At 43.9% G+C, this 25,186-nt stretch overlaps 2 protein-coding genes across 2 annotated transcripts in view; one reads left to right on the forward strand and one right to left on the reverse strand.

Moving 5' to 3' along the window:
• The first annotated feature begins 512 nt into the window (after positions 1–512).
• On the forward strand, positions 513–9,389 carry LYSMD2 (LysM domain containing 2). The gene is made up of 3 exons (XM_081170094.1): positions 513–934; positions 6,440–6,771; positions 9,270–9,389. The coding sequence occupies exons 1-3, from the start codon at positions 707–709 to the stop codon at positions 9,319–9,321; spliced, it is 612 nt and encodes a 203-aa protein (XP_081026220.1). The 5' UTR covers positions 513–706; the 3' UTR covers positions 9,322–9,389.
• Positions 9,390–16,005: 6,616 nt separating this feature from the next.
• SCG3 (secretogranin III) overlaps positions 16,006–25,186 on the reverse strand; it is a 57,076-nt gene continuing 47,895 nt past the window's right edge. The window contains exons 11-12 of the mRNA XM_081170055.1: positions 21,114–21,194; positions 16,006–18,170 (exon numbers count right to left, since the gene is read on the reverse strand). Coding sequence (XP_081026181.1) covers positions 18,052–18,170; positions 21,114–21,194 — 200 coding nt within the window. The 3' untranslated portion in view covers positions 16,006–18,051. The remainder of the gene's footprint in view (positions 18,171–21,113; positions 21,195–25,186) is intronic.

A 25,186-nucleotide genomic window follows, 5' to 3' on the forward strand; every position in this document is an offset into this window, starting at 1 on the left:
TTATACCCCGCCCATCTGGCTGGGTTTCCCCAGCCACTCTGGGCGGCTTCCAACAAAACCCTAAAATACAATAACCTATTAAACATTAAAAGCTTCCCTAAAGCAACGGTCAGAGTCAGAAGAGCTGTCAAAAAAAGCAATATGGATTCTTTGGAGGAATTAATCATGATGATTACCGTGAATAATTATTAATAGCATTGATAAAAATGTTTGGAGGAATTAATAGTTGGAGGAATTGATAAGAAAAACGCCCCTTCCCCTCACTCCCATGTATTTTAATCAAGAGTTCATAGCCCCCATTGAATAAGAGGGAGGCGGTTAGAGCAACGACCATAACTTGGCGCGCGCCAGTGGCGGCGGTTGGCCTGAGGGACAAACCGTCTTCGCCTCGAGTTGGCGCGCTAGCGGGATCGGCGCATGCGCCGGCGGTTGCCCGCACGCGCAGACGGCGGGGGTGGGAGGTCGGTTGCGGAGCGGAGACCTTCGCCGAGAGGGGGAACTTTCTCCGCGCGCGCGCGCGCGCACACACACTTCAGTTTTCCTGGTGCGCAGGCGTGTAGCGGGAGGCCGTTGCTCCGGGAGACCTGACGGCCGGCCTTCTCCTCAGGAAAAGCTGAGGGGAGGGAGGATGTGGCGGCGGCGGCGGCGAATCCCGGCGTCGCCCGCCAGGCGCTGAGAGGGAGAGAGCGCGCGAGAAAAAAGGCCCATGGCGGAGTTCCTGCCGATGCCCGGGCTGTTCCTTCGGGAGGAGCCGCTTCCCGGGCCGGATGCGTCCGAGACGGAGGCCGAGCTGTCCCTCAGCCTGGCGCGCACCAAGACCCGCTCGTACGGCAGCACGGCCACCGTGGCGGCGCCGCTGGCCGAGCGCTATGTGGAGCACCGTATCAGCGCCTGCGACACCCTGCAAGGCATCGCGCTCAAGTACGGCGTGACGGTAGGTGATGGCCGCGCTCGGCTGGGCCGGCAGGGTCGCTGGCTCCCCTGCCCAGGGTCGGCGTCCTTGCTATGGGTAAGAGGACGCGGCTTGGGGGGGGGAGCGCCTGAACATGTGCAGAGTGCCGTCTTCTTCTGGGGGCTCCCACCACCAGAGTGGAATAATTGCGGGATGGATAAGCGAAAGCGAGCGGCCCCCCTTTATCTGAAGCATGTGCAGAGTGCTCCCCCCCGCCACGTTCTCAGTGACTCCAGCTGGATTCTCAGACATATGTGGCTGTTAGGAAGAGTACACTTAGTAGCGTAGAATTGTAGAGTCGGAAGGAACCCCCAGGGTCATCTAGTCCAACCCCCTGCAATGCAGGAATCTAAAGCATCCATGACGGATGGCCATCCAACCTCTGCCTAAAATCCTCCATTAAGCAGAGTTCACAACCTCCCGAGGGAGACCATTCTAGGGTTGAACCACTCTTATTGTCACAAAGTTCTTCCTGGTGTTTAGTGTTTTTTGTAACTTGAAGCCATTGGTTAAAGTCTTGGTCCCTTGATCCTTTTCACATGTACTGCTAGTAAGCCAGATTTGCCCCCCCCCCATTTTAAATTTTGCAGAGAGGGCCTTCCTCCTCCTCCTGAAACTAATTATAGATAAATCCCCAGACATCTGTGACTGATGTAGTCTATGAACATGTACAGAAGGCTTTTCTCTCCCTGCCCTTTGGCTCAGCTGGTCCCTCAGGCATCTGTGCTTGATATGAAGAGAGTGCTTCTCTTTGCTGGTGTGCTGAGCCCCAGGCATCTGTGATTGACAGAAGAATGTTTGAGCATGTACAGAGGGCCTTTCGTCTCCCCTCCCAGTAACTGTCAGCCCCTTAGGCATTTGAGATTGGACAATACTTGTGCAATAGTTATGCAGCCCAGTAACCCAAGTTAGCTTTTTGGGCCTCTATGAGTGATAAGAAGTAAGTATGTACAGAGGGCCTGCCTTTTCTTCCCCTGCAATAATTACAGATAGCTCCTGAGGCATCTGTGACAGATAAAAGGAGAACAATTCACTCTGAATATGTGTAGAGGGGCTCCCACTACAAATTGCCCCTCAGGCATCTGTGATTGATGTGAGAAAAATGCTTTCCTCTGAATCTGTGCAGTGTCCTCATGTCCCCCGCCCCCAACATGGATATCTGTAGATGGCACCTCAGATGTTGAGCTGGATGAGCTTCTAGAATCTAGACAGATGTGCTTGGAACTCCAGCACATCTGTCTTTAGCACTAAAGTTGTAAGAACACAGGGAAGTGCATTATGCTGATTCAGTGCATTGGTCCATCTAGGCTCAGTAATCTCTATTGTGACAGGCAGCTGTTCTCCAGGATTTCAGGTAGGAGCTTTTTCCAGCTCTACCTGAAGATGCCTGGGATTGAACCTTGGACCTTCTGAACGCAATGCAGATTCTCTACACTGTGCTACTGTCCTCCCCCAAAGACATAATTGGGCAGCAGACAAAATGCCAATGTTTCATGTGTAGCTGCCCTGCTGTGATCACCTTTCAGCATGAAGAGAGTATCTTCACCATCATAAGAGGTACTACAGCCAGCACCTTAGGCACTGGTTAGGGACTTTCAGAGATATTTGAGCTCCAGCACCTCTAGCTTTAAGAACAAAGACATGGTCAGGTATGTTGCCCTGTGTAAAGAAAGTTTTCTTGGAGGATTCTCTGCGTAGCAGGAGAGGTGATGTTTGTTACACAACTGTTGCACTTCCCCAACCTTACTGAACTGTGATTCAGTTTGTTGACTTGGCTGCATGTCTTCCCTTTAGTATGAATTATTTAAAGATTCACCCAGATACAAAAGAAGGTGAAGTGGTTGTTGTGTGTGACAATACATTTTAGAAGCAATATCTCAGAGAAGCAACAAACAAGTGTTTCCCAACCTTTTCCTGACAGTGGCTCCCTTCCAACATTGTTTCCTTCCTGTGGGCCCCCATGGGCATGGCAGGGGGGCAGCTTCCCCCCAAAAGTAAAAATCAGTACAAATCTGAGGTTCTGTTCCCCCTAACAAAAGCCTGCCCCCCGAACAAAAATCCTGGCTACACTCATGCCCCCCAACCAACTGGTAGAAAGGTAGCTATTTAAATGTTTTGTTTGTAAATAGAACATGTTTTATTTATAATTTTTATAATTTATACAAAATACAATTACATTAAATGATAGGACCATAATGAAATATTGTTGAAGCAGAAAAACATAGAATCATGGAGCTGGAAGGGACTCCAATGGTCATCTACTCTAACTCCCTGCAATGTAGGAAACTCAGCTAAAGCATCCATGGTAGATGGCCATCCAACATCTGCTTAGAAGCCTTCAAGGAAGGAGAGTCCAGAACCTCCTGAGGGAGATCCATCTTCCATGTATTATAAAAAGTAAGCAACACTTATTTGACCCCAGTTATTTGACATAGAGAGGGAAACCTACAGATACAGTCCAAAAGGTGCACAGGGAGTTCTGTATATATGGGATAATTTTAAAAAGCAAGTGGTCCTCACTGACCTGGTGCAGAAAGATTTTGTCATCCAGAGAAGCCCTGGCTACCTATATAAAACACTATAGCCCCACAAACCCTTACTTGGTAGTAAGGCCCATTGAAATCAGTGTGTCTTTCTTCTGAGTAGACAGTTATTTACTACAAGGAAGTCAGCAGCACCAGACGACTCTGCTCGGCTGGGCGCTGTGGTGCATTTTACTCTGTGCCTTGCAGAGCCAGGCCAATGCTGTTGACAGGCCCTGTGCTCATTGGCAACATCCAAAGGCCCTGATCCATTTGGCGCTGGGGTAGATTGCACCCTGCGCCTTGCTGAGTCAGGCCCAAGCTGCCAGCGGGCCCAGCACTGGTTGGTGGCAGCAACAAACAGCTCCTGCTCTCTCAGCCCTACCTATTGCCACTCCACCCCTGCACTTACCTGACCTGGGGGTTCTGAGAGGAAACAAACCAGGACTGCTCCAAGAAAAAGCACACGGCAAAAAATAGTGCTACTTTTTGCGGATAGCCAGCCAATCAGGATTTATTTTTATTAAAAGCGTGATTTTCCCCCTCACTTCTCACTTCCCTCTGTGGCCCCCAGCCTCGTGCTATGACCCCCCCCCCCATTTACATGATTTTTACCTGTGTCCCCCTTGGAATATCCTGGGGGGGCCCAGCTGGGAAACACTGGTTTAAGGTGCATACCAACAATCCCTTGCAGCGTGGTTGGGGAGATTTAGGTGCAACTCCTGGAATATGTGCTGCTACCAGGAGTCCAGGAGTTGTATCAACCTTTCTTAGGAGATCCTGAGCTAGTCTCATGGGTTGCTAGAGACAGCAAACTTTTGGACTAACATTCACACTGGGCTTGTCCTTGAAGAAGGTGGAAAAACCTGGAAACATAAGACAATTACTGATGTAATGGAATGGGTTACTAATAGTATTGCATATGCTAAGCTAACTACTAAAGCATATTTATGAAATAAGCATTCACTCTATTAAGGGATTTTATTTATAATTATATATTTGCTACTTTTACTGAAATGAGGAAGTCAAGTTACACACATACGTGCACTCATTTACCTGTTACATGGCATACAGCAGGACAATGAGCCATCTAATAAAAGAGCTAGGAACTAGCTCACCAGCCTCCTGCCAAAAATGCCATCCTGGGAAGCAAACCGTATTTTGCATAGTGGGAGACGGATGTTACAGCAATAACCCTGTCCACTTCTGCCTCAGATCCCACCCACTTTCGGCATGCAGCTTCTAAACATTTGGTATGAGGCAATGTGACCCTTGAAGAAAGAAAAGTTCCTATCGCTGATGTAAAATATTAGTTCATTAAAACTCATTGCGCAAGAGACTTTGTTTAGAGATAACTATGGGCCTTGAACTTTCCGAAAGCAAAGGCTTCTAGTTTTGGATCTTCTGTCTTAGTAAGAAAAGAAGGAGGTGTGCTTTGTTTATAGTTAATAACAGTTTGCAATTTTATAACAGATTTATATAGCAATTATATAGAAGATTGCAGAGCTCAGGTATTGAAAGATTATAAAAAGAGGAGGATAGCTCATGTTGGGATGAACTTTCTCATGACAGGATAGCATCTCATGGAGCCAGGTGCTGGATTCTAGTACCTATGATGATTTCTCAGTCCCCGGTCCCCAGTATTGACTCATAATAACAATATGACCTAAAGTGCTGTATTTGTAGTGCTTCATCTCATTCCTGTGGTTCAATATTTATATAGAAAAGCAGAAATTAACAAGCATGATTCACAGAAAACTACTGATTTGGATTTAAGGGATAGGTGTAAATTAACATGCTTGTATTTAGATATCATTTTAACCAGTATGTTAAAAATTCCTTTGAAGTTTTACATTTCTTGAGCCATGTGCTAGAGAAGCAGGAGGGAAACAAAATCTTGAGTTACGTAATAGCTTTATGTGCATTATTTATTAAGCTGTGCTGTGGCTGCTACATTTTCTTGCTAGCCCATAGTGAAAACAACGCCTCAGAGAAAATATTGTGTTTCTTGGTTGAGACTACCCTACTTGAGATGATTCACGTATATGGAGAAACTGTTGCCTGATAGTGAAAAATATATAAAAACTATTTCAGTAAACAAAAACACAAAACTGTTTCATACAGTTATGGAAATAAAAAAGAAAATGCAATTTAATTTCAGGGTTTTCTATTTGTCTAGTTAGAGCTGGAAATACAGTTTGTCTCCAAAACCTTTACTATAACTTAAATATTCACATGTCTATGGTAGGCACCTGTTATTTCAGCTGTAATAGGACATAGGGCTTCATGTTGATGCTCAGTCTAGTTCCATGACTGTTAATTATAAGCTTTTCCTAACACCATCGTGGGAATTTTAGATGGCTGATGGTGTGGTGCAGTTAGAGCCACAGCTCTTCAGTTACGCATCTTTAATGTCACTGTAGTTATATGATATTTTATGTTTATTACTTGATGAGTTAACTGGCAAATGAAGGAGAGTGGAAGGGATGTAAATAAGATGACAAGGCCCTCTTTCACACTTGTTTCTAGCAAGTGCTGGAAGGGGCACCAAGACTGGCAACTAGAAACTCAGATAATCTCTTGGGACCCCTAATTTTCAAGTTCCAGGGAATATTCTGCATTAGGTGTCCTGGTTCATGACTTCCAGTTCCATTAATCTGCTGAATGAGTGAGAGATAACTTGCCTGGTATTTGAATTCAATTTGTGTTTTGCAGCATTATTTTCTACTTTTTGCAAGAAACATTATTATGGGGCATAATAAGAGAATATGCCCAAAGGGATCATATTTTATTGTTTAATTTCATTATTGAAAGATACATTTTATAGTGTATATTTGAAAGAAGAGATGGTAAAGTTGCTGAGACATTACATTTAAGAAGGAAATGTGTGTCATGAAGCTATTTATAGAAAACTGATAAACAATCTTTACTTGAATCAGTAAACATAGTTTTATGTCTGTTTCAGATGGAGCAAATTAAAAGGGCAAATAAACTGTTCACCAATGACTGTATATTTCTGAGAAAAACATTGAATATCCCTGTTATATCTGAGAAGCCTTTGCTGTTTAATGGACTTAACTCATTGGAGTCTCCAGAGAATGAAGCTGACACCCCCTCTTCTTGTGAAGATGGACCAGTGACAGTTCAGGAAGACAACTCTTCACCCAGTCCTCAAGAGCCTGACAATCAGCTCCCTCCACCTGAAGAATTATCTGCCAAAGATTTTCTACATAGACTGGACTTGCAGATTAAGATGTCCAAGCAGGCAGCTCGGAAACTAAAACCTGAAGATAACAGGTAAAGAAAAAAGAAAACTGCCTGCTTATTTAAACACATTTTGAGGGCTTGGTGTGGATAATACTTAGAACAGTAGCATACAAAACATAGAGTTACCCACTAAAGCACAGTACCGTTGGAAAGGATTTACATTTTTTCCTGAAAATTTTGAGAATATTCAGGAAATTCTAGTATTTGAGCTTCCATGTTACAGATTTGGTTAGGCAAATTCCAGATACTTTGATCAGCTCAGTGGCTAAAATTTTACACACACATACCTAGAGAACTGAAGTAATTCCGTTTTTAAAAACTGAGAAAAGCAAAAATACAAAAGACCAAAGACCTGTCCAGAGTTTAATCTTCCTGCCCTGCCCTGGTCTCAGCGATACTATAGTAGTACCTCGGGTTACATACGCTTCAGGTTACAGACTCTGCTAACCCAGAAACAGTACCTCGGGTTAAGAACTTTGCTTCAGGATGAGAACAGAAATCATGCAGCAGCAGCCTGGCGGCAGCGGGAGACCCCGTTATCTAAAGTGGTGCTTCAGGTTAAGAACAGTTTCAGGTTAAGAACGGACCTCCGGGACGAATTACGTACGTAACCAGAGGTACCACTGTAATGAGATTGGCCTCCTCATCCACAATTAGATCATGGATGAGGGAGAACTTGTTCAGAATCAACCCACCATTCAACAGCAGCAGCCACAGCAGACCTGAGGGCTGGCACACAGCACAGTCACTAATTGCCTGTGCTATGTGTTCCTTCCCGGACCAACCTTCCTCTACCCTGAACCACTGTCATTGCACCTCCGCTCTCCAGCTCTTCTCCTTCCAGGCACATTTCACCTTCTTCAATAAAAAAGACAACAAGAAATCCACACAAAGTAAAAACAGTTAAGATAATTGTAACAGCCATCATCATCATAATTTATTTATACCCTGCCAATTTGACTGGGTTGCCCCAGCCACACTGGGTGGCTTCCAACATAATAAAAAAGGTTGTATAGTTGACTGTCTGTTTGACGTCTGATTGGAGAACATTCCACAGGATGGGTGCCACTACTGAGAAGCTACAACTTGCACACCAACAAGGCCAGGAGCAAACTTTTCACCCTTTTTTCCCCTTCTTAGGGGGATGACAGGGCTCTCCCTCCCTTTTTCTTTCCTTCCCACTCGAGAGTGTAGCAGTGCAGATTTTTGTAAGCATCTCTATGGTCTCATTCATTCTTGACCTTTTGTTAATGCACAGTAATTATTTCCTTGCTCAGGGCAGCAGTTCTATTTCTTCTGTGCCTTTGTATTTTACTTTTGCCTTTTTTATTTTGATAAAAATTAAAGGAGTGCATTTAGCTTATTTTTAGAAATTCTTTTAGTAAAACAAAACACTCTTTGCGGAAAGGTTGCAATAATTTAGTTCAATTCCTTTGACAAATGCAGTCCCCCCCCCATCCTTCTATGATATAGTCCATTTGGCAGGTGGCTAAGTTTGAATTATAGTTCTAAAAATGGCATTTGTTCTGCTTGATAGGGACACTGAAAGATACTTAATTTTATTCTTTTAATTTTATTTAATTTTATTTGTTGGCCCAAATCATCTTCCTTTTGTGATATGTTTTGCTGTTTTCTTAATATATGCAGGGTATATGTATGCCATAATTCCATGGGACCATTGGGAGCATACAAATAGCCAGACTGTAGAAGTGGGAGCAGAATTCAGTTTCCTGACGTAGCTGAATATGATTTCAAATCTTGTTGGAAGGACTTAATTATCCTTGCCCCTGCCATGATTAGCAAAGCCATAATAAATTGTGCAAAGTAGCAAGAACTGCTGCCCAGAAGCAGTCACTACTTAAGGCTGCAACAAATAGAAAGGTTGCAAGCCCATGCCATTAATGCAGCTGAGAGACCAGCAACTTTTGCCATCTCTCCTGGAACTTTTTCACCCCAGCTTATCAATAGAGAAACTTGTAACTTAGAGGTTGTACTTGCATCTGCATATTTATTATTTGCTACTGATCTATTTTTTTTCCTTTTGTGGTATGGTTTTGTAGATTGTAAGTCTGAGGGTAGGGATTATATTATATTTCATTTTATGTAGTCAAAAGATAAAGTCGTACCTTGGTTCTCAAACGCCTTGTGACTCAAACGTTTTGGCTCCTGAACACCGCAAACCTGGAAGTAAGTGTTGCGGTTTGTGAACTTTTTTTGGAAGCTGAACGTCTGACGCAACTTCCGATTGAGTGCAGAAAGCTCCTGCAGCCAATCGGAAGCCACACCTTGGTTTTTGGAAGTCAAACAGACTTCCAGAATGGGTAGCGTTGGAGAACCAAGGTACGACTGTAGACTTCTCACTGTATACAAAATGCTTGTGGGCTCGCTTGATACATTGCTGCTCGAAAATTGTGAAGATTTCCTACAAGGAATGACCATTCTGCTACATTCCTTAAATGCTTTACTTTGTGGAGTAAATTTTCTAAGCACCTGGAAACATTTTCACAAGCTTCCTTTTTTCTCAATAGGGAGGACGATGAGGAAAACTCCTATGCAACTTCTTCTTATCAGCAGCAGTAGAAGATGACTGAAGAGCTGGAATCAAAACTGTTCTTAAAGAACTAAATATCTGAGGATTCAAAAGCAAACCTTTTGGATTGATTTATTATCGTGTACTTGTTACAAGTCGTATATAGGTAATTCCACTAACTATACTTGCACTACAATTATTTGACCTTCGCCTTCTGCAGGCCAATGTCCTTTTACTATACATTAATAAAGGAAGTGATCCTTCCAAAACTAGTAATTGCCTTCGTATTTCTGCTATGAAAATATATCCCTGAGACAACTCTGAATCAGGATCATTAGGAAACAGCTGTATATACTTATAAGATAAAGTGTAAGGAAGATTAAATATTTATGATGAAAGTCATTATTATGGAGCCTTGAGATAGATAAGCCTGTCATGCAGATTTTGTGCATATCAGAGCTGACAGATGCATCTCTGAATATTTTTTTCTCCATGTGTGTGTACATGTGTCTTTATACAGATATAAAAATATGTATGGAAATATATTTGTTCTTAAAATGAACCAGTTTTAACTGTTTTGGAAATCAGTTGAGGTTTTAAAGTATGTATGGCACAATACCTTGCTCGGAGACTTTTTTAAACAAAGGGAAGAACCTTGGTAAAAATGTATTTTTCTTTGTGTCAGGGTAATGTTCAAAACATAGATACTTGTGTGCAGATATATGTAGTTTTCATGTAATAAATGCAAAATGCACTTTAAGAAAGTGAATTGTCTTTGTTTTTCAGCCTATCTGTATAATAATAATAATAATAATAATAATTTATTATTTGTACCCCGCCCATCTGGCTGGGCCTCCCCAGCCACTCTGGGCGGCTTCCACAGAAACCAAAAAACACTAAAATATCATACATTAAAAGCTTCCCTGAATAGGGCCGCCTTAAGATGTTTTCTGAATGTCAGGTAGTTGTCCATCACCTTGACATCCGATGGGAGGGCATTCCACAGGGCGGGCGCCACCACCGAAAAGGCCCTCTGCCTGGTTCCCTGTAGCTTCGCTTCTCGCAATGAGGGAACCGCCAGAAGGCCCTCGGCGCTGGACCTCAGTGTCCGGGCAGAACGATGGGGGTGGAGACGCTCCTTCAGGTATACTGGGCCGAAGCCGTTTAGGGCTTTAAAGGTCAACACCAACACTTTGAATTGTGCTCGGAAACGTACTGGGAGCCAATGTAGGTCTTTCAAGACCGGTGTTATGTGGTCTCGGCGGCCGCCCCCAGTCACCAGTCTAGCTGCCGCATTCTGGATTAGCTGTAGTTTCCGAGTCACCTTCAAAGGTAGCCCCACGTAGAGCGCATTGCAGTAGTCCAAGCGGGAGATAACTAGAGCATGCACCACTCTGGCCAGACAGTCAGCGGGCAGGTAGGGTCTCAGCCTGCGTACCAGGTGGAGTTGGTAGACAGCTGCCCTGGATACAGAAGTGACCTGTGCCTCCATGGACAGCTGTGAGTCCAAAATGACTCCCAGGCTACGCACCTGGTCCTTCAGGGGCACAGTTACCCCATTCAGGACCAGGGAGTCCTCCACACCTGCCCGCCTCCTGTCCCCCAAAAACAGTACTGTATAGAAAATACAGAATGTCTGGTGCTTTGCAAATACATTTCAAAAATATGCTTTTCTGTTTCATTTGAGTGTATTAAAATTTCCAAAGCTGTCAAAGTGTCGGAATTTTTTTCTAACTACTGCAGCTTTATTTTAAATACATTAATTTTATGACCATAAAGAAAAATGAATCTATTGATTATGCTTTTTTATTTTTTATGCTTCTGAAAAACTGAAATGAGAAATTTAATATCTTGGTTGTGGAAAATGAATGAGGATGCTATTGTATATGTCGGGGTTGGGGAACTTCAGGTTACAATATTCTGCTCCATCTTTTACCAGCGGTTCATTGCACCGGCACTGCAATGATGGATAGAAGTCTCACAATTTGCTTGTGTCTGGAACTACTATTCATACAAATTATAAGGGCCTTGGTGGGCACGTAATTCAAGGCTTGTCTCATCCCTTTACAATACATCCATGTGACCAGGATTCTGAAAGATCATCTCACCCCTTATATATAAATTTGATCACTGTGCTCTGCAGGCAAGGGCCTCCTACAGACACTGTCTTATCTGCTCTGTTCAGCACAATATAGGAATCTGGCCTTCAGTGTTGTGGCACCTACCATTTGGAATTGCCTCCTATCAAATATCAGACAGTCACAGAGAGAATAAACACCATGGTGCATCTGCAGCAGCACAACCAGATGCCTTCATCTGCCCCAGCTGCAACAAAGCATGTTTCTCCTGTATCAGTCTCTACAGCCACAGCAGGTGCTTGCTGCAGTCTTGACTTCACCCTCAAAGGCGCAATCCTCCATTGTCTCCTGAGACAGATTGATGTCAGCAAACATACCCTCTTTCAACACGCCTTTTAAGGAGAGAGCTTTCCCAGTCTGCATCTGTATTGGAATTGTTTTTCGGTATTTTAATTGTTTTACCAGTTAGTGTTTGCTGCCCTGGGAAGAAGAGTGGGATATAAATGCAATTAATTGATTAATATATGTCCCTATTTAAAATCAAGTGCAGTACTTCTATTCTTCGATGGAACACAGCCATTCAGTGTCTCACAGCAGCCCTGAAGTCTGTTTTGAAATCAACTGCAAAGTTCTAAGGTTTTCATTTCAGATATCCCTGCTCCCCCCCCCCCCGCTCCTTTTTATTCAAGCCCAGTGAAAGCTGTTGCCATAAGGATTGACGTTTGGGTGAAATGAATCTGCTTTAAGTTCTCCCTATAGATTTCCTGTCAACACTTCTTCACTTTCTTTGAAAGAGAAGCCTCCAGTGGAATTGTTTTGCACTTAGCAGGGGTGTTATGAAATGCACTTGCATCTCATAACACCATGCAGCTTGAAGAGAACAATTATCCTAGTGCCCAAAGTAATGGGTGAACGACATCTTTCGTATTTGTTTTAACCTCTGGAAACATGTTTAAAATACTTTCACATGCATATCTAGAGAAATTCATGAGGGATTGTGTCATTGAAGGCACTCGTGGACGGAGACAGTAATGTACAGTGGTGCCTCGCAAGACGAAAAGAATCCGTTCTGTGATTCTCTTCGTCTAGCGGTTTTTTCGTCTTGTGAAGCAAGCCCATTGACAGATTAGCGGATTAGGGCTATTAGTGGCTTTTAGCGGCTTATCTGCTGATCGGATCAGCTGATAAGCGGCTTAGCGGCTTAGGAAAAGGGGGGGAGGAAAAAAAACCAGCAGGAACTCGCAAGACATTGTCGTCTTGCGAAGCAAGCCCATAGGAAATTCGTTTTGCGAAGCTCTTTCATCTAGCAGGTTTCCGTCTTGTGAGGCATTCATCTTGCGGGGCACCACTGTATCTGAACACCAGTTGTTGGAAACCACAGGAGGAGAGCTTGCAGGTTTTCCAGAGGCATCTGGTTGGCTACTGAGAACAGGATGCTAGACTAGATTAGCCACTGGCCTCATCCAGCAGTCTATTTATGTTCTTAAATAGTATGTCTTTTCTGCAGGTTTTGTAAGTAAAAAAAAAAAAAAAGTAAAGGACCCCTGGATGGGTAAGTCCAGTTAAAGGCAACTATGGAGTTGTGGCGCTCAACTTGCTTTCAGGCCAAGGGAGCCAGCGTTTGCCCACAGACAGCTTTCCACGTCATGTGGCCAGCAGGACTAAACTGCTGCTGGCACAATGGGACACCATGATGGAAACCAGAGCACATGGAAATGCCATTTACCTTCCCGCCACAGTGGTACCTATTTATCTACTTGCACTGGCATGCTTTTGAATTGCTAGGTTGGCAGGAGCTGGGACAAAGCAATGGGAGCTCACCCAGTCGCAGGGATTCGAACCACCAATCTTTTGATCGGCAAGCCCAAGAAGCTCAGTGGTTTAGACCACAGCGCCACCCGCATTTTTTAAGTGGCAGGTGTGGGTTTAGGCAGACTTCTGAAATAAAAGATTCTGAACTCTTCCTTGTCAGAATGATGATTTCTGGGAGATAGACATACTATTGTAGACATTGCATTCAGCTCCTAGCAGGCCCATTTAAATTAAGGAACCCAAGTTAGTTATGTCCATCACTTTAAACGGATCTATTTTAAGCAGGAGTAGCAATGGCTACAAGTCACAGTTTCCACATTTTGTACAGATCCTTGGATATAGCCTTTCTGCTCATACTGGCACCTGATCCAGCCTTTCTGAAATCAGTCGGAATAGGTTTCAAATAGGTTTTGCATCACAAAATGTGTGTCTCACAAAAAATGTGTCTCAAATGGCAGAGATTTCTCTCCACCCCCAATGCATGTTCATAGACGTCTATAATAATTTCCACAGTACAGGATCATAGCCTTCAGAGAGGCAATGCACGAAAAAGAAGAAAACGAAAACCTGCGCCAATGTATCTTGTAGTAAAGCATTTAATAAAGTACAGTATCAGAAACAGGATTGTATTAGAAAAGTGTATTGTGAATGTAGTATACTTCTGTTACATTTGCCCGTCAGCCATAGTCTTAAATAGTGAAGACACCTCAAAATACCTAAATTCTAAAAGATACTTTGAATGTTGAAATGAACCTGCCGTTGTTGGTGCAACGCTCCCTCGCCATTAAAAAGACACTGGGTTGTATCCAATGCAGTGCTAAGTCACTTAGTGGTCTCCTTGTTAACTATGCCCAGTGGTAGAGTATTTGCCTTGCATGGAGAAGGTCCCTGGTTCACCCTCAGGTATCTCCGGGGGGCGGGCGCTGCCAGTCAGAGTAGACAATACTGAACTGGACTCAGTACAAGGCAGCTTCCTGTGCTTCAGTGTGTGTCAGAACAATGACATGGACCGTTTCCTGCCAGCTCTTGCAAGTTGCTAGGTCAGGGATGGATCCATTCCACACAACTGGGCTGACAAATCTAGGAAACGCCATACATGGAGCCCCATTTTGTGTTTTCCACCAGTCTTTATTCTACTTTCTCCTCTTTCTCTATTCCTTAGTAGGAAACACAAAGAACTTTGCCTTGTTATCCCTCTGTTCCCCCCCTCTGCACACAACTTCTCTGCATCTCGACAGCTTCTGCTACAACCTTCACGCTAAGGACTTGCAAATCTGCTTCTCTAGTACAAGTCTTGCTAATTCTCCAACACATCTCCAAGTCTCTTGTTGGAAAGAAAGCCTGGGGTCATCTTTACCTCCTTCCTTCATCACCTAAAATGCAAGCAAATTCTGCTTTTTGCTTCCAGCACCTCCAGGCTAGATCGGTTTCTTTCTATATGACTAGTGAAACTATTACCTGCATCTAGCATCCTGTGGTTAATGCCACCTCCTTAAATCTAGCATCCTGTGGTTAATGCCACCTCCTTAAATCTTTCAAGTGATGCCCTATAGCTATCTGCAATCGAGTTCATCATCCCACATCCTTCTCTTTAAAACCCACTCTTATTTCTGCCTTCCTCTGCTAAACTCAAAATTAGGCTCTTTTCTTTTCTGCCCATTATGCAAAAGCTTGTTTGTCACTACTCCTGCTCCTACGCACATCTATCTTTGGTTAAAATGGGGAGCCTCTTACACCTCCTGTATCTGAGCTACATTCCTCTCCCTCTTTGGCATGCTACTCCCTATTCCCTTTATGTATCTTCTCAAAATTAACTTTTTCAGCAACCCCAGCCACACTGTCATCTGACCATTGCCATCTAGCTGTTCTTTTAGTGGGAAATTGCAGTCAGCCATAACTATGAATGAGTGCTAGTTAATGCATGAAGGGGTTAAGATCAGAGAGGTCTATTACTAGACTCAGACCACACCATCTCACCTCCTCCTTCTCTTCTCTCACTCTATTTACACCATGTAATCAACCAGGAAGGACTTGCCTGAGCTTGCTCCAACCTCAGACTGCTTGCTTGAAACCACCTTTCTGTATTTTGTACCCAGGAGTATTCCGCTTGTGTTCTCCTTGCGGTCGCATGGAACAACACATGAATCAGAACTTTTGATTTGGTAAGTATTTTAACCTTACTTAAGTGTGTAGTCTGTAGGGATAGAGAGAGGAGCAAGCACAGTAAGCAGACGAAATGGGATATGAAAACAACCTATGTTCCCATGCTATACTGCTGCTTAACTCTGTGGCTGTTTTAAACTCCGCTGGGGAGTGTGTTAGAACCCCATGTTTTGAAGCCAGGCATCCAGCCAATTCTTTTGTTAATAACCCACACGTGGGTCACACAGCTCTAATCCCCCCCCCCACTTTTCCCCATTCCTTTTTTCTTTCCAGGTACAGTAAGTCCTCTTTGGAGCCCCACATGTGTGGTCTGCACAGTGTCTAGCACATGCAAACCACTACACAACTAAAGTAGTCGCCAGAATTCTACTCATAGCTGCAACAATCCCAGGAAGGCTTTAAAATGTGTGGCAACTTTCTCTTCTACAACAGGGGAATGGACTGGGTGCAGAAGTATTTTATTTTGTCTGCCCTGATTCTTCAAACATTCAACTTCACTCAATGCCCCATAGGTTCTATTATTATAAAAGGAGAGAGGGAAAATGTCTCTATTTTGCTTTCTACACACAATGTCTAATCTTATTCACTTCTAAGTTTGTTCTGGGTATAAGCTTTCGTGTGCATGCACACGAAAGCTTATACCCAGAACAAACTTAGTTGGTCTCTAAGGTGCTACTGGACAATTTTTTAATTTATTTTGACTGCATCAGACCAACACAGCTACCTACCTGAATCTTATTTACTTCTATCACGTCCTGCCTTAGTCACATTTTTTTCTGAAATCCAAAGCCCCAGATATTGTAACCTTTCCTCATGGCGGGGGGAATGTTTATTTCTTTTCTCACTTATTTCTTCTCTCTTTTAATACTCATCAAGCCATTTCCCTTGCACAACTGGAAAGCCCATGTGTTGTTGTTGTTTTATTGCATTGTTTTTTACAGTCATGATTATGGTAAATCAGTTGTTCCCCAAAGCTGTGTGCCACAACATACCACAGTAGAACCAACACAAGGAGTTACCGGTAAGTAGTGAAATCATGAAAGTCCCCCCTGGACTCCAAATCCCCATCTGCAAAAGAGGCTGCCTGCTGCAACTCTGCATGATATCCAACTCTAGTCTTAGTCTCCCCCCCCCCCCAGCCAATCTCTGCTTCTGAAAGGGCAGATTATTCTGTCACAACTATTCAGGATATGTGATTGGATCATTCAGCTATTCCTGAGACAGTGGCAGCAGAATAGCCTACCCTCTGATGAAGCTGATCATTGTCTCTTTGCATGTGTCATTGGAAACAGGCATGCCTAGGGCAATTTGGAGGCACGTTCAAAATTCATTTAAGCTTTATTTTTTAAAAAGACATGCTTCCCACACACTGCATAACTGTATCTGCTTAGGTGTAAGAGGGATATAGACCTGATAAAAGTATGCTTCATCTCTTAGACATTTGGAAAACACTTGGTTGCGTTCAACTTGACCATGGTTTCCCAAACATGGGTCTCCAGCTGTTTTTCGACTACAACTCCTATCATTCCAAGCTAGCAGGACCAGTGGTCAGGGATGATGGGAATTGTAGTCCCAAAACAGCTGGAGACCCAAGTTTGGGAAACCCTGAAGTAGACCCACAGAACTTAACACATAAAAGTTAGCCATGCCTATTAACTTCAGTGGGTCTCCTCTGAGTAGGACTAACACTGGATACAGTCCATTTTGCTAAATGGCCATTCAATCTCCAACAAGCTTGAGGGTATAACAGCAATTTCCTTCGATGCAGGCCAAAAGTTCAAAACTTTGCATGGTCTGACTGGCAGAAGTGATGAGCAACCTATACTGATATTGAAACCTCTCATCCTAAGCACGCTTCTAATTCTAGGTTCCTCAAATGCTTTGTCTTTAAATTTCTCCTTCTCCTCCTCCTCATAAATTAACAGCTATTTACATGTGCCATTAGGCTACTCACATCAAGAATTCCATTCTTTATACATGCAGAGAAATAACACTTATTAAAGAACTATGAAGGTGTGTTAATGACAACATTGCTGGTGTACCTGACCATAGCAATGCCGTGACAAAACAGCTCCTTCTCCCTGTAAGATCTACTTTAAAGGCTTGATGCAGTGTGTCGAACATGTAGCATCTACTCAGTGACACACAGACAGGGACACAATACAGAATGCACCAAACTGCGAGGAAATGGCGACATACAAATTCAAACGGGACCATCTTTGACACAAAAGAATAGGAACGACAAATGGGAACCCGATTGTGAGATTTCTTAATATTTAGTTGCATCGTTCTCATCCTAATAATGCCCTTTGCAAATGCAGAGAGTGGCATCTCTACAAAGCCACTGAATGGTGGAACAAGTTGGCGGATGCTGGGCGTGAGGGGGAAGAGATATTTTCCAAAAGCATCCGCCTTCCCTAGAGGATGTCAAAAATTAGGCTAACGGCAACATGATGCCAGCATTTTACCCTGTTGACTAGAAAGTGGGCAGCAAAAAAACCCTGCCTTAAGTGGAATGGTTGATGCGCAGGGGGAAATGAAGATGCAGTCATAGTGGGTTGTGAACCAAGGCTTTTCACCTGGAAGAAATTCAGTACAACGCAGAGAATACTTTCTAATAATCTTGGGGTGAGAGGCGAGGGCAGGGAGAAAGGAGGTTGTACTAGGTGTGGGTGAAGCTCGACTAGAATTCCCTACAGCTTCAAGAGACGTCCCCTTTCCTGCTCTTTACAGGCTGCCATAGATACGTTTGATCACGTCTGCCTCTTCTTTATCCAGGATGCCCTTGTCCACGTAAGCGTCGGCTTGCTGGTCGATGAAGTCCCGCAGCTTAGAAAGATCGTAATCTGGAACACAAGAAAGGATTCATGCAGCAAGCCTCCTCTGAGTCAGCTTCTCCCAGTAAACATAACATTTTCATTGCCAAGGGAGGGTTTAAAAAAGTTTTTGCGAAGGTTTCCTAGCGCCTCTAGAAGTCCCCAGTTCTTTTAGCACAGCACAGTGTAGCAGCGAAGCCAAACTTCAACCGTTGTCCAAACCAGAGATGGTGGTTAAGCTTCAACTCCTTAACCACACCGTGTAGCCTAATTTTGCCTGATGGTCGAGGGATAGAGACTTTATTCAGGATCCCGGGTTCAGGTGACACACTAAGTCAAACCTGGACTTAGAGGCTGCGATGTATTGTGCTGAAAGGGCTGGGGAGCAGAAGAGGCAGTGCCGGATTTATGTATAAGCTAAACAAGCTATAGTTTAGGGTCCCACTCTCTTGAGGGCCCCAAAAAAATTAAAGGGAAAAAAGCTGGATGTACATTTCCAAAATATAAGATAAAAAACAAAATAAAACCTACATACAGCAACAGTGTTCTGTGTTGTGTAGGCTCCTATGATGTAAGTAATGGGCCCCGCCTGCTAGCCTGCTCCCTAAAATATCACTGGTTTGCTCATTTCTATATATAGGGTGCCTACATTCTGCATGTACAAAGGGCTTTAGATACCTATGGGGTCCATAAATTACCATATAGCATATAGGTAAAGGTAAAGGTACCCCTGACCGTTAGGTCCAGTCGCGGACGACTCTGGGGTTGCTGTGCTCATCTCGCTTTATTGGCCGAGGGAGCTGGCGTTTGTCTGCAGACAGATTTTCTGGGCCATGTGGCCAGCATGACTAAGCTGCTTCTGGCGAACCAGAGCAGCGCACGGAAATGCTGTTTACCTTCCCACCGGAGTGGTACCTATTTATCTACTTGCACTTTGATGTGCATTCGAACTGCTAGGTTGGCAGGAGCAGGGACCAAGCAACGGGAGCTCACCCCGTCGCGGGGATTCGAACCACTGACCTTCTGCTCAGCAAGTCCTAGGGTCTGTGGTTTAGATATATGTGGTTTATATACAGGATATATTCAACACAAAAACAGTGACAATTTGTTGTTGACAAAGGACAGCTGGACATATAAAGGGCCCCATTACCTTCAGTAGCTTAGGGCCTCATCAAACCTAAATCTGGCCCTGCAAACGCCTCTTCAGAGCACACCTGCACAGTCTCTGTAAGCCACAGTCTGGCTTCCCATGACAGGTGAATGCAGCATGTGGGATGTAACCCTACATTAATTTCCAGCCTAGAAATTAGCAGGACTCCCCTTCAATTTGTATATTCAGATCAGCGTACTGTGAAAATATCTGCAAACACAAAAGATAATGACCAAGCCATCACATTTCACAGCACTCGCTTTCCAGGGCCGTTTAGAGAAACCGGATAATTGCTCAGTTCATTTGTCTGAATTGAATGTGAAAAAGGCCTCCCTGTCACTTAGTTCACATTCATTGCAGCATTTGGCCCAACATTCCAGATGACAGGGGCAAATATATGTGGAATAAGGTCTTTGCAAATTTGCAGATTACGGCTAATTTGGTAAATATGTTTCACGGCACTCTAATAATTAACAGACAAAGCATGTCGCTTATCTCTGTTAAGTTTGGTGGAAAAGTACCGTAATGGGCACATTAACAAAAAAACAGCAATATCTTCCCATCTGCTGTCTCAATTAATACTGATGCCTAAGGAACACTGTTGTACCATTTCCCCAGGCGCGATCACAGAGCTTTTCAGATTAATAATTCAAATACCATTGCCAAGTTTGTACTTGCTGTGCCATCTCATATCGCTCTCCCCTTCCTCCCTTCACTGAGTCTCCTTTCAGATTTTCTTCCATTAACTCTATACGAATCTACACTAGCATCACATACGAATATTACACACTTCATTCTCAGAATTGTGTGCTCAAGTCTTTAATTTCATTTTGTTCCAGTTTTGTTTAATGGAACGATTAACGTTTGTGCAGCAGATCTGTGGCCAAATGTTTGTGGGGCACGGAGACCTAAGTCTGCAGGCAGATGCAAAACCGCAAAAACAGCACAAATCTAAATGCTGGCAGCCCAGTACCTTGAAATGAGAGTTATTTAGGGTGCAATGTTACAGCAACAGCTGGTTCCCATTGGGTCTGGTAGGGCAGAAGGGAGGGAGACCAAACAGTAGGTGGAGCTGGAGTCAATGACAGGCAGAGCCTTTCCCCTGATTGGTTGTAAGCCAGAACACAGGCAGGTGGGACCTGCTGAGCTTGGTGGAAAAATTGCCCTGATAAGCCAGCCTCCAGTCCAATCCTATATACATATTCACCTGGAGTAAGCCTTATTGAACTCAAGGGAGCCTAGCTCAGAGCAGGCATGCCTAGGACGACACTATCAATGTATGAGATAATTTTCTTTATTTTTCTTTAAATTAAACCATCTATCTACCTGCATATAATTAAAAAACCCCACCATGAAATCAAGATAACAAACTTTTTATAAAAGAATGGAAATGGTTTATGGAATATTTACAAACAAACTGTAAACAGATAAGAACATTGGCAGGATTATTGTAATAACCTGCAGTTTTATAAGAATATATATTTAAAGTAGATGAATAAATGAGCAAATTAAGTTAATTTGGATATGCAGAAAATATTATAAAATAAATTTATGGAAACACAGAAATAGGGGGAAGGAAGTCAAGTTCTGAAATGTTAAAATGAATGTAAAAATATTGAAATGTATAAAACTGAATATCAATGTGTGTGTGATATATATATATGTGAATAACATGGTACATAATTTCCGTTGTACAAATGTAGGTAGAGAACAACCTTAATTTCATTTCTTGAAAGGAATGTTTCTTATTTATGCCAGCAAATCAGCCCATAGAGTCAGTGGCGTAGTGTGACAAAATCACAAGAGAGTTTCTCCCACTCTACCTTCTTTCTTTCCTTGCTTGTTGTGCTTCTTTAGCCATTCTATGTTCTTTCTGATGGCTTCCAAATATGCCTCTGCTTTCCCTTCAAGAGCAAGAGAAAAGAGAAATAAAATTATTTAGGAACATGTCCAAATATTCAGGGTAGCTATAGGCAAATAGAGATGGGGGTGGGAATCATTTTGGTTCTTGTTTAAAGCGAGATATACCAAATCCACTTTCCAATCTGAGATCTAAAACACAACTATCCTTCGAAATTCACACTTACAGTGATACCTTGGGTTATGTACTTAATTCGTTCTGGAGGTCTTTTCTTAACCTGAAACTGTTCTTAACCTGAGGTACCACTTTAGCTAATGGGGCCTCCTGCTGCCGCCGTGCCGCCGGAGCACGATTTCTGTTCTCATCCTGAAGCAAAATTCTTAACCCGAGGTACTATTTCTGGGTTAGCGGAGTCTGTAACCTGAAGCGTATGTAACCCGAGGTACCACTGTATATGAATTTTATGATGCAGTTCTCCAGCCAAATGAAATGTTCACAAAAAGGCCTATTTTAGGGGGAAGTTATGCATAAAAATGAACTAATATTATTAACAACACATTTATTACGCACCCTTCACCATAAGTTCCTAGGGCAGGTTACTACAATCTAAAACACAATGTTAAAAATAACTTGTAAGGACTCTAACTTTAAAAAACTTATTACAATAAAATGAAATAAAAAGGGTGGGTCCTGAAAAATAACATACAAAAATGCATCATATTAGGAGAAATTGCTTGTATAAATTTGTACGTGAATCAGAACTGCATACAAAAACATGTTTATTACGAAAATGCTGAAAATTTTCCACGAGGATTTTAAAAGAAGGAAATTGCTGTAGAAATGTGGAATACTGGGATTACAACTGGAAACACAAACAGAACTGAGAAAACTGTGATTGGCAGATCTTCCCGTTCTTATATGCAATGATTCATTACAGCATGTCTTAAACACAATCTATCATTAGAATTTGGGAAGGTACATTTTAAAAGGAACTAGCTCTAGTTCAAGTTCAACGTGCCCAAAAGGAAACATCCCAGTTCATATTTGCTCCTTTACGAAAAGAACTAGTTTGGTTCACAGTCAGTTCAAGTTTACCCACATAATCCTTGGCATGCACCCCCCCCCAAAAAAAATTCAGCATTCAGAATGTTACAAGCTGCTGCGCAATATAGACTAAGAAAACGTCAACACACAGACAAAGTGGAATGTAAATTATATAATTTAATTTATCCTCCCCCAAATTATGATTTTAAGCTTAAAGGTCTAAAGAGTCTCAATAATAAAACTAAACAAATACCCACACACACGTAGAAGAAAATGAACTGGAAGATGAACTCATTCCAAGTTCTACCCCTAAAATGAACTAATTCATACTCCTATCGCTCGGCAAGAATAGGAACTACCGTACTTTCGGGGATAGTTCAGAGAATTTTGAACTAATTTGGTGAATTTATTAAACCAAACCAGTCAGTTCCAAACACTGTTCTTAAGCTTGCAGCGTGGGTTGGGGAGCAACACTGAGATGGGTCTCAGTGCCATAGTCCACCCAGGGCCTCCTCATTTGCCCATCCTGCCTCTGGCTGTACCATGGCCTTTTGGTTGGACCAATGTCATCACTAAGAGCATAAGAACACAAGAAAGGCCCTGCTGGGTCAGACCAAGGACCCATCTACTCCAGCATTCTGCTCACATGGCCAACCAGATGTCTATGAAAAGCCCCCAAGCAGGACCATGTGCTTCAACTCATGATCCCCAGCATTCAGAGGCATACTCCCTCCAGCAGTGGAGGCAGAGAGAACACAGCCCTTGTGAATGGGATAACTGTGCCCAGTGGCGTAGCATGGGTTGTCAGCACCCGGGGCAAGGCAAGTAATTTGCGCCCCCTAACCCGTGGATTTTAGCACTCAAGTGTGAGCGCGCCCTCAGATTTTTCCGGTAACACTTGATTTTATAGAATCATAGAATCGTAGAGTCGGAAGGGACCCGATGGTCATCTAGTCCAACCCCCTGTGGTGATGATGATGATGATGATGATACATTTTATTTATACCCCGCCCTCCCCAGCCAGAGCCGGGCTCAGGGCGGCTAACACCAGTAAAATTACAATAGAAACATAATGGGGGGAGGGACCAATTTAAAATACAGGTTAAAATGCAATTTGAAAAGCAGCCTCATTTTAAAAGTAGCCCACAAATCAAAACTGTCAGGGGAGGGAAGACATAAGGGTCCCACTGAGTCCAAACCAAAGGCCAGGTGGAACAGCTCTGTCTTGCAGGCCCTGAGGAAAGATGCAGGACCACGCAGCTGTCCCGTGCGGGGATCGAACCTGCAACCTTGACATCCCTATTTCCATAGGGTTCGGGTTTCTGAGTGGCTAGGGAAACCAAGCTGGATGGGGAGGGGAAGCCACAAACATGAGTCTGACCAAACTGCGGGAAGCAGTGGAAGACAGGAGTGCCTGGCGTGCTCTGGTCCAGGGGGTCACGAAGAGTCGGACACGACTAAATGACTAAACAACAACAACAACAACAACAACAATAATAATGTATGAAGTTACATTGAAAGACCTACATTGGCTCCCTGTACGTTTCTGAGCACAATTCAAAGTGTTGGTGTTGACCTTTAAAGCCCTAAACGGCCTCGGCCCAGTAGACCTGAAGGAGCGTCTCCACCCCCATCATTCTGCCCGGACACTGAGGTCCAGCGCCGAGGGCCTTCTGGCGGTTCCCTCCCTGCAAGAAGTGAGGTTACAGGGAAGCAGGCAGAGGGCCTTTTCGGTAGTGGCGCCCTCCCTGTGGAACGCCCTCCCACCAGATGTCAAAGAGAAGAACAACTACCAGACTTTTAGAAGACATCCGAAGGCAGCCCTGTTTAGGGAAGCTTTTAATGTTTGATGTATTAATATTTTTTTGGAAGCCGCCCAGAGTGGCTGGGGAAGCCCAGCCAGATGGGCAGGGTATAAATAATTTATTTTTATTTTTATTTGACACCCCCCAAGCCAAGGAGATAAGTAACTCTACAACTTCACAAGTCATCTGAAGGGAAGTTTTTTTAAATGTTTCATGTTTTATTATATTTTTATCCAAGGTGACTGGGGCAGCCCAGTCAGATGGGAAGGGTATAAATAATAAAATTATTACTATTATTATTATTATGGAATAGGGCGTCTCAATTTTCTTTGATGAAATGTTGCAAGGTATTCCGATTAATGCTTTTTATAGGATATTGGACACGGTGCGAGTTTATGGCTGCCAAGTATTGGCCTGAAAGGAAGCGCAGCTGGCGTCAGGGAACTGCTGGAGGATGGAGCTTGCAAGTGTTAGAATGCAAAACGCGGACAGGTACAGGCACGCAAGAAGGTGGGGGAAAGGGGAGCCCGGATGGCTCAGTTTAAGAGCACGGCGCTGATAAGGCCAAGGTTGCAGGTTCGATCCCTTGTAGGGGGGCAGCGGTGTATTACTGCATTGCAGCGGGTGGGACTAGATGACCCTCGGCTCCCTTCCAGCTCGACAGATTCTATGAAAGCGCATGGAGCGCGGAAGTTGCATTGCAAGTAGTAGGGGGGGGCGCGCAAGGGTTGCAGAGAGAGAGAGAGAGAGAGAGGGAGGGATGGAGGGGGGAACTGGCCCTCCGCTGGACAACTGACCCGGCCGGGCTCTGTTTCCCAGGGAAGCAGCAAGAAGTTGCAATCCAAAGTTGCAGAAGCGCCCTGCTCCTTCTTCCGCGGAGGGAAACGCTCCTGCGGAGGCGAGAGGCAGCGAGGAGGCGATGAGGTGAGGCTTTTGTGAGGTAGGGAGAGGAAAGACGCGGCCCAAAGTGCTGCAGGATCGCCAATGCAAGACCCCCTTTTAAAACCTCCCCCTCCCCCAGCTCTGGAAAAAAAGGGGGAAGGGGATGGCGTCAGGGTGCGGAGGCTGCCCGTGCCCGGCGTCAGTGGCGGCGTCAGCACTGCTGCAGCGGCTGCTCCTCCTGCGAGCAGTGAGTGGAGCGCAGCCGCAGCCGCAGCGGGGGGGCGCACGCGCGCCAAGGCGCAAG

Source organism: Podarcis bocagei (genome assembly GCF_964188305.1).
Source record: "Podarcis bocagei genome assembly, chromosome: 14".
NCBI lineage: Eukaryota > Metazoa > Chordata > Lepidosauria > Squamata > Lacertidae > Podarcis > Podarcis bocagei.

Bases quoted from the DNA above. Each gene is read 5' to 3' on its own strand.
- LYSMD2 (XM_081170094.1), top strand. From the start codon at position 707: ATGGCGGAGTTCCTGCCGATGCCCGGGCTGTTCCTTCGGGAGGAGCCG. The intron at 935-6,439 runs GTAGGTGATGGC...TGTCTGTTTCAG, and splicing joins CGCTCAAGTACGGCGTGACG to ATGGAGCAAATTAAAAGGGC. The intron at 6,772-9,269 runs GTAAAGAAAAAA...TTTTCTCAATAG, and splicing joins CTAAAACCTGAAGATAACAG to GGAGGACGATGAGGAAAACT.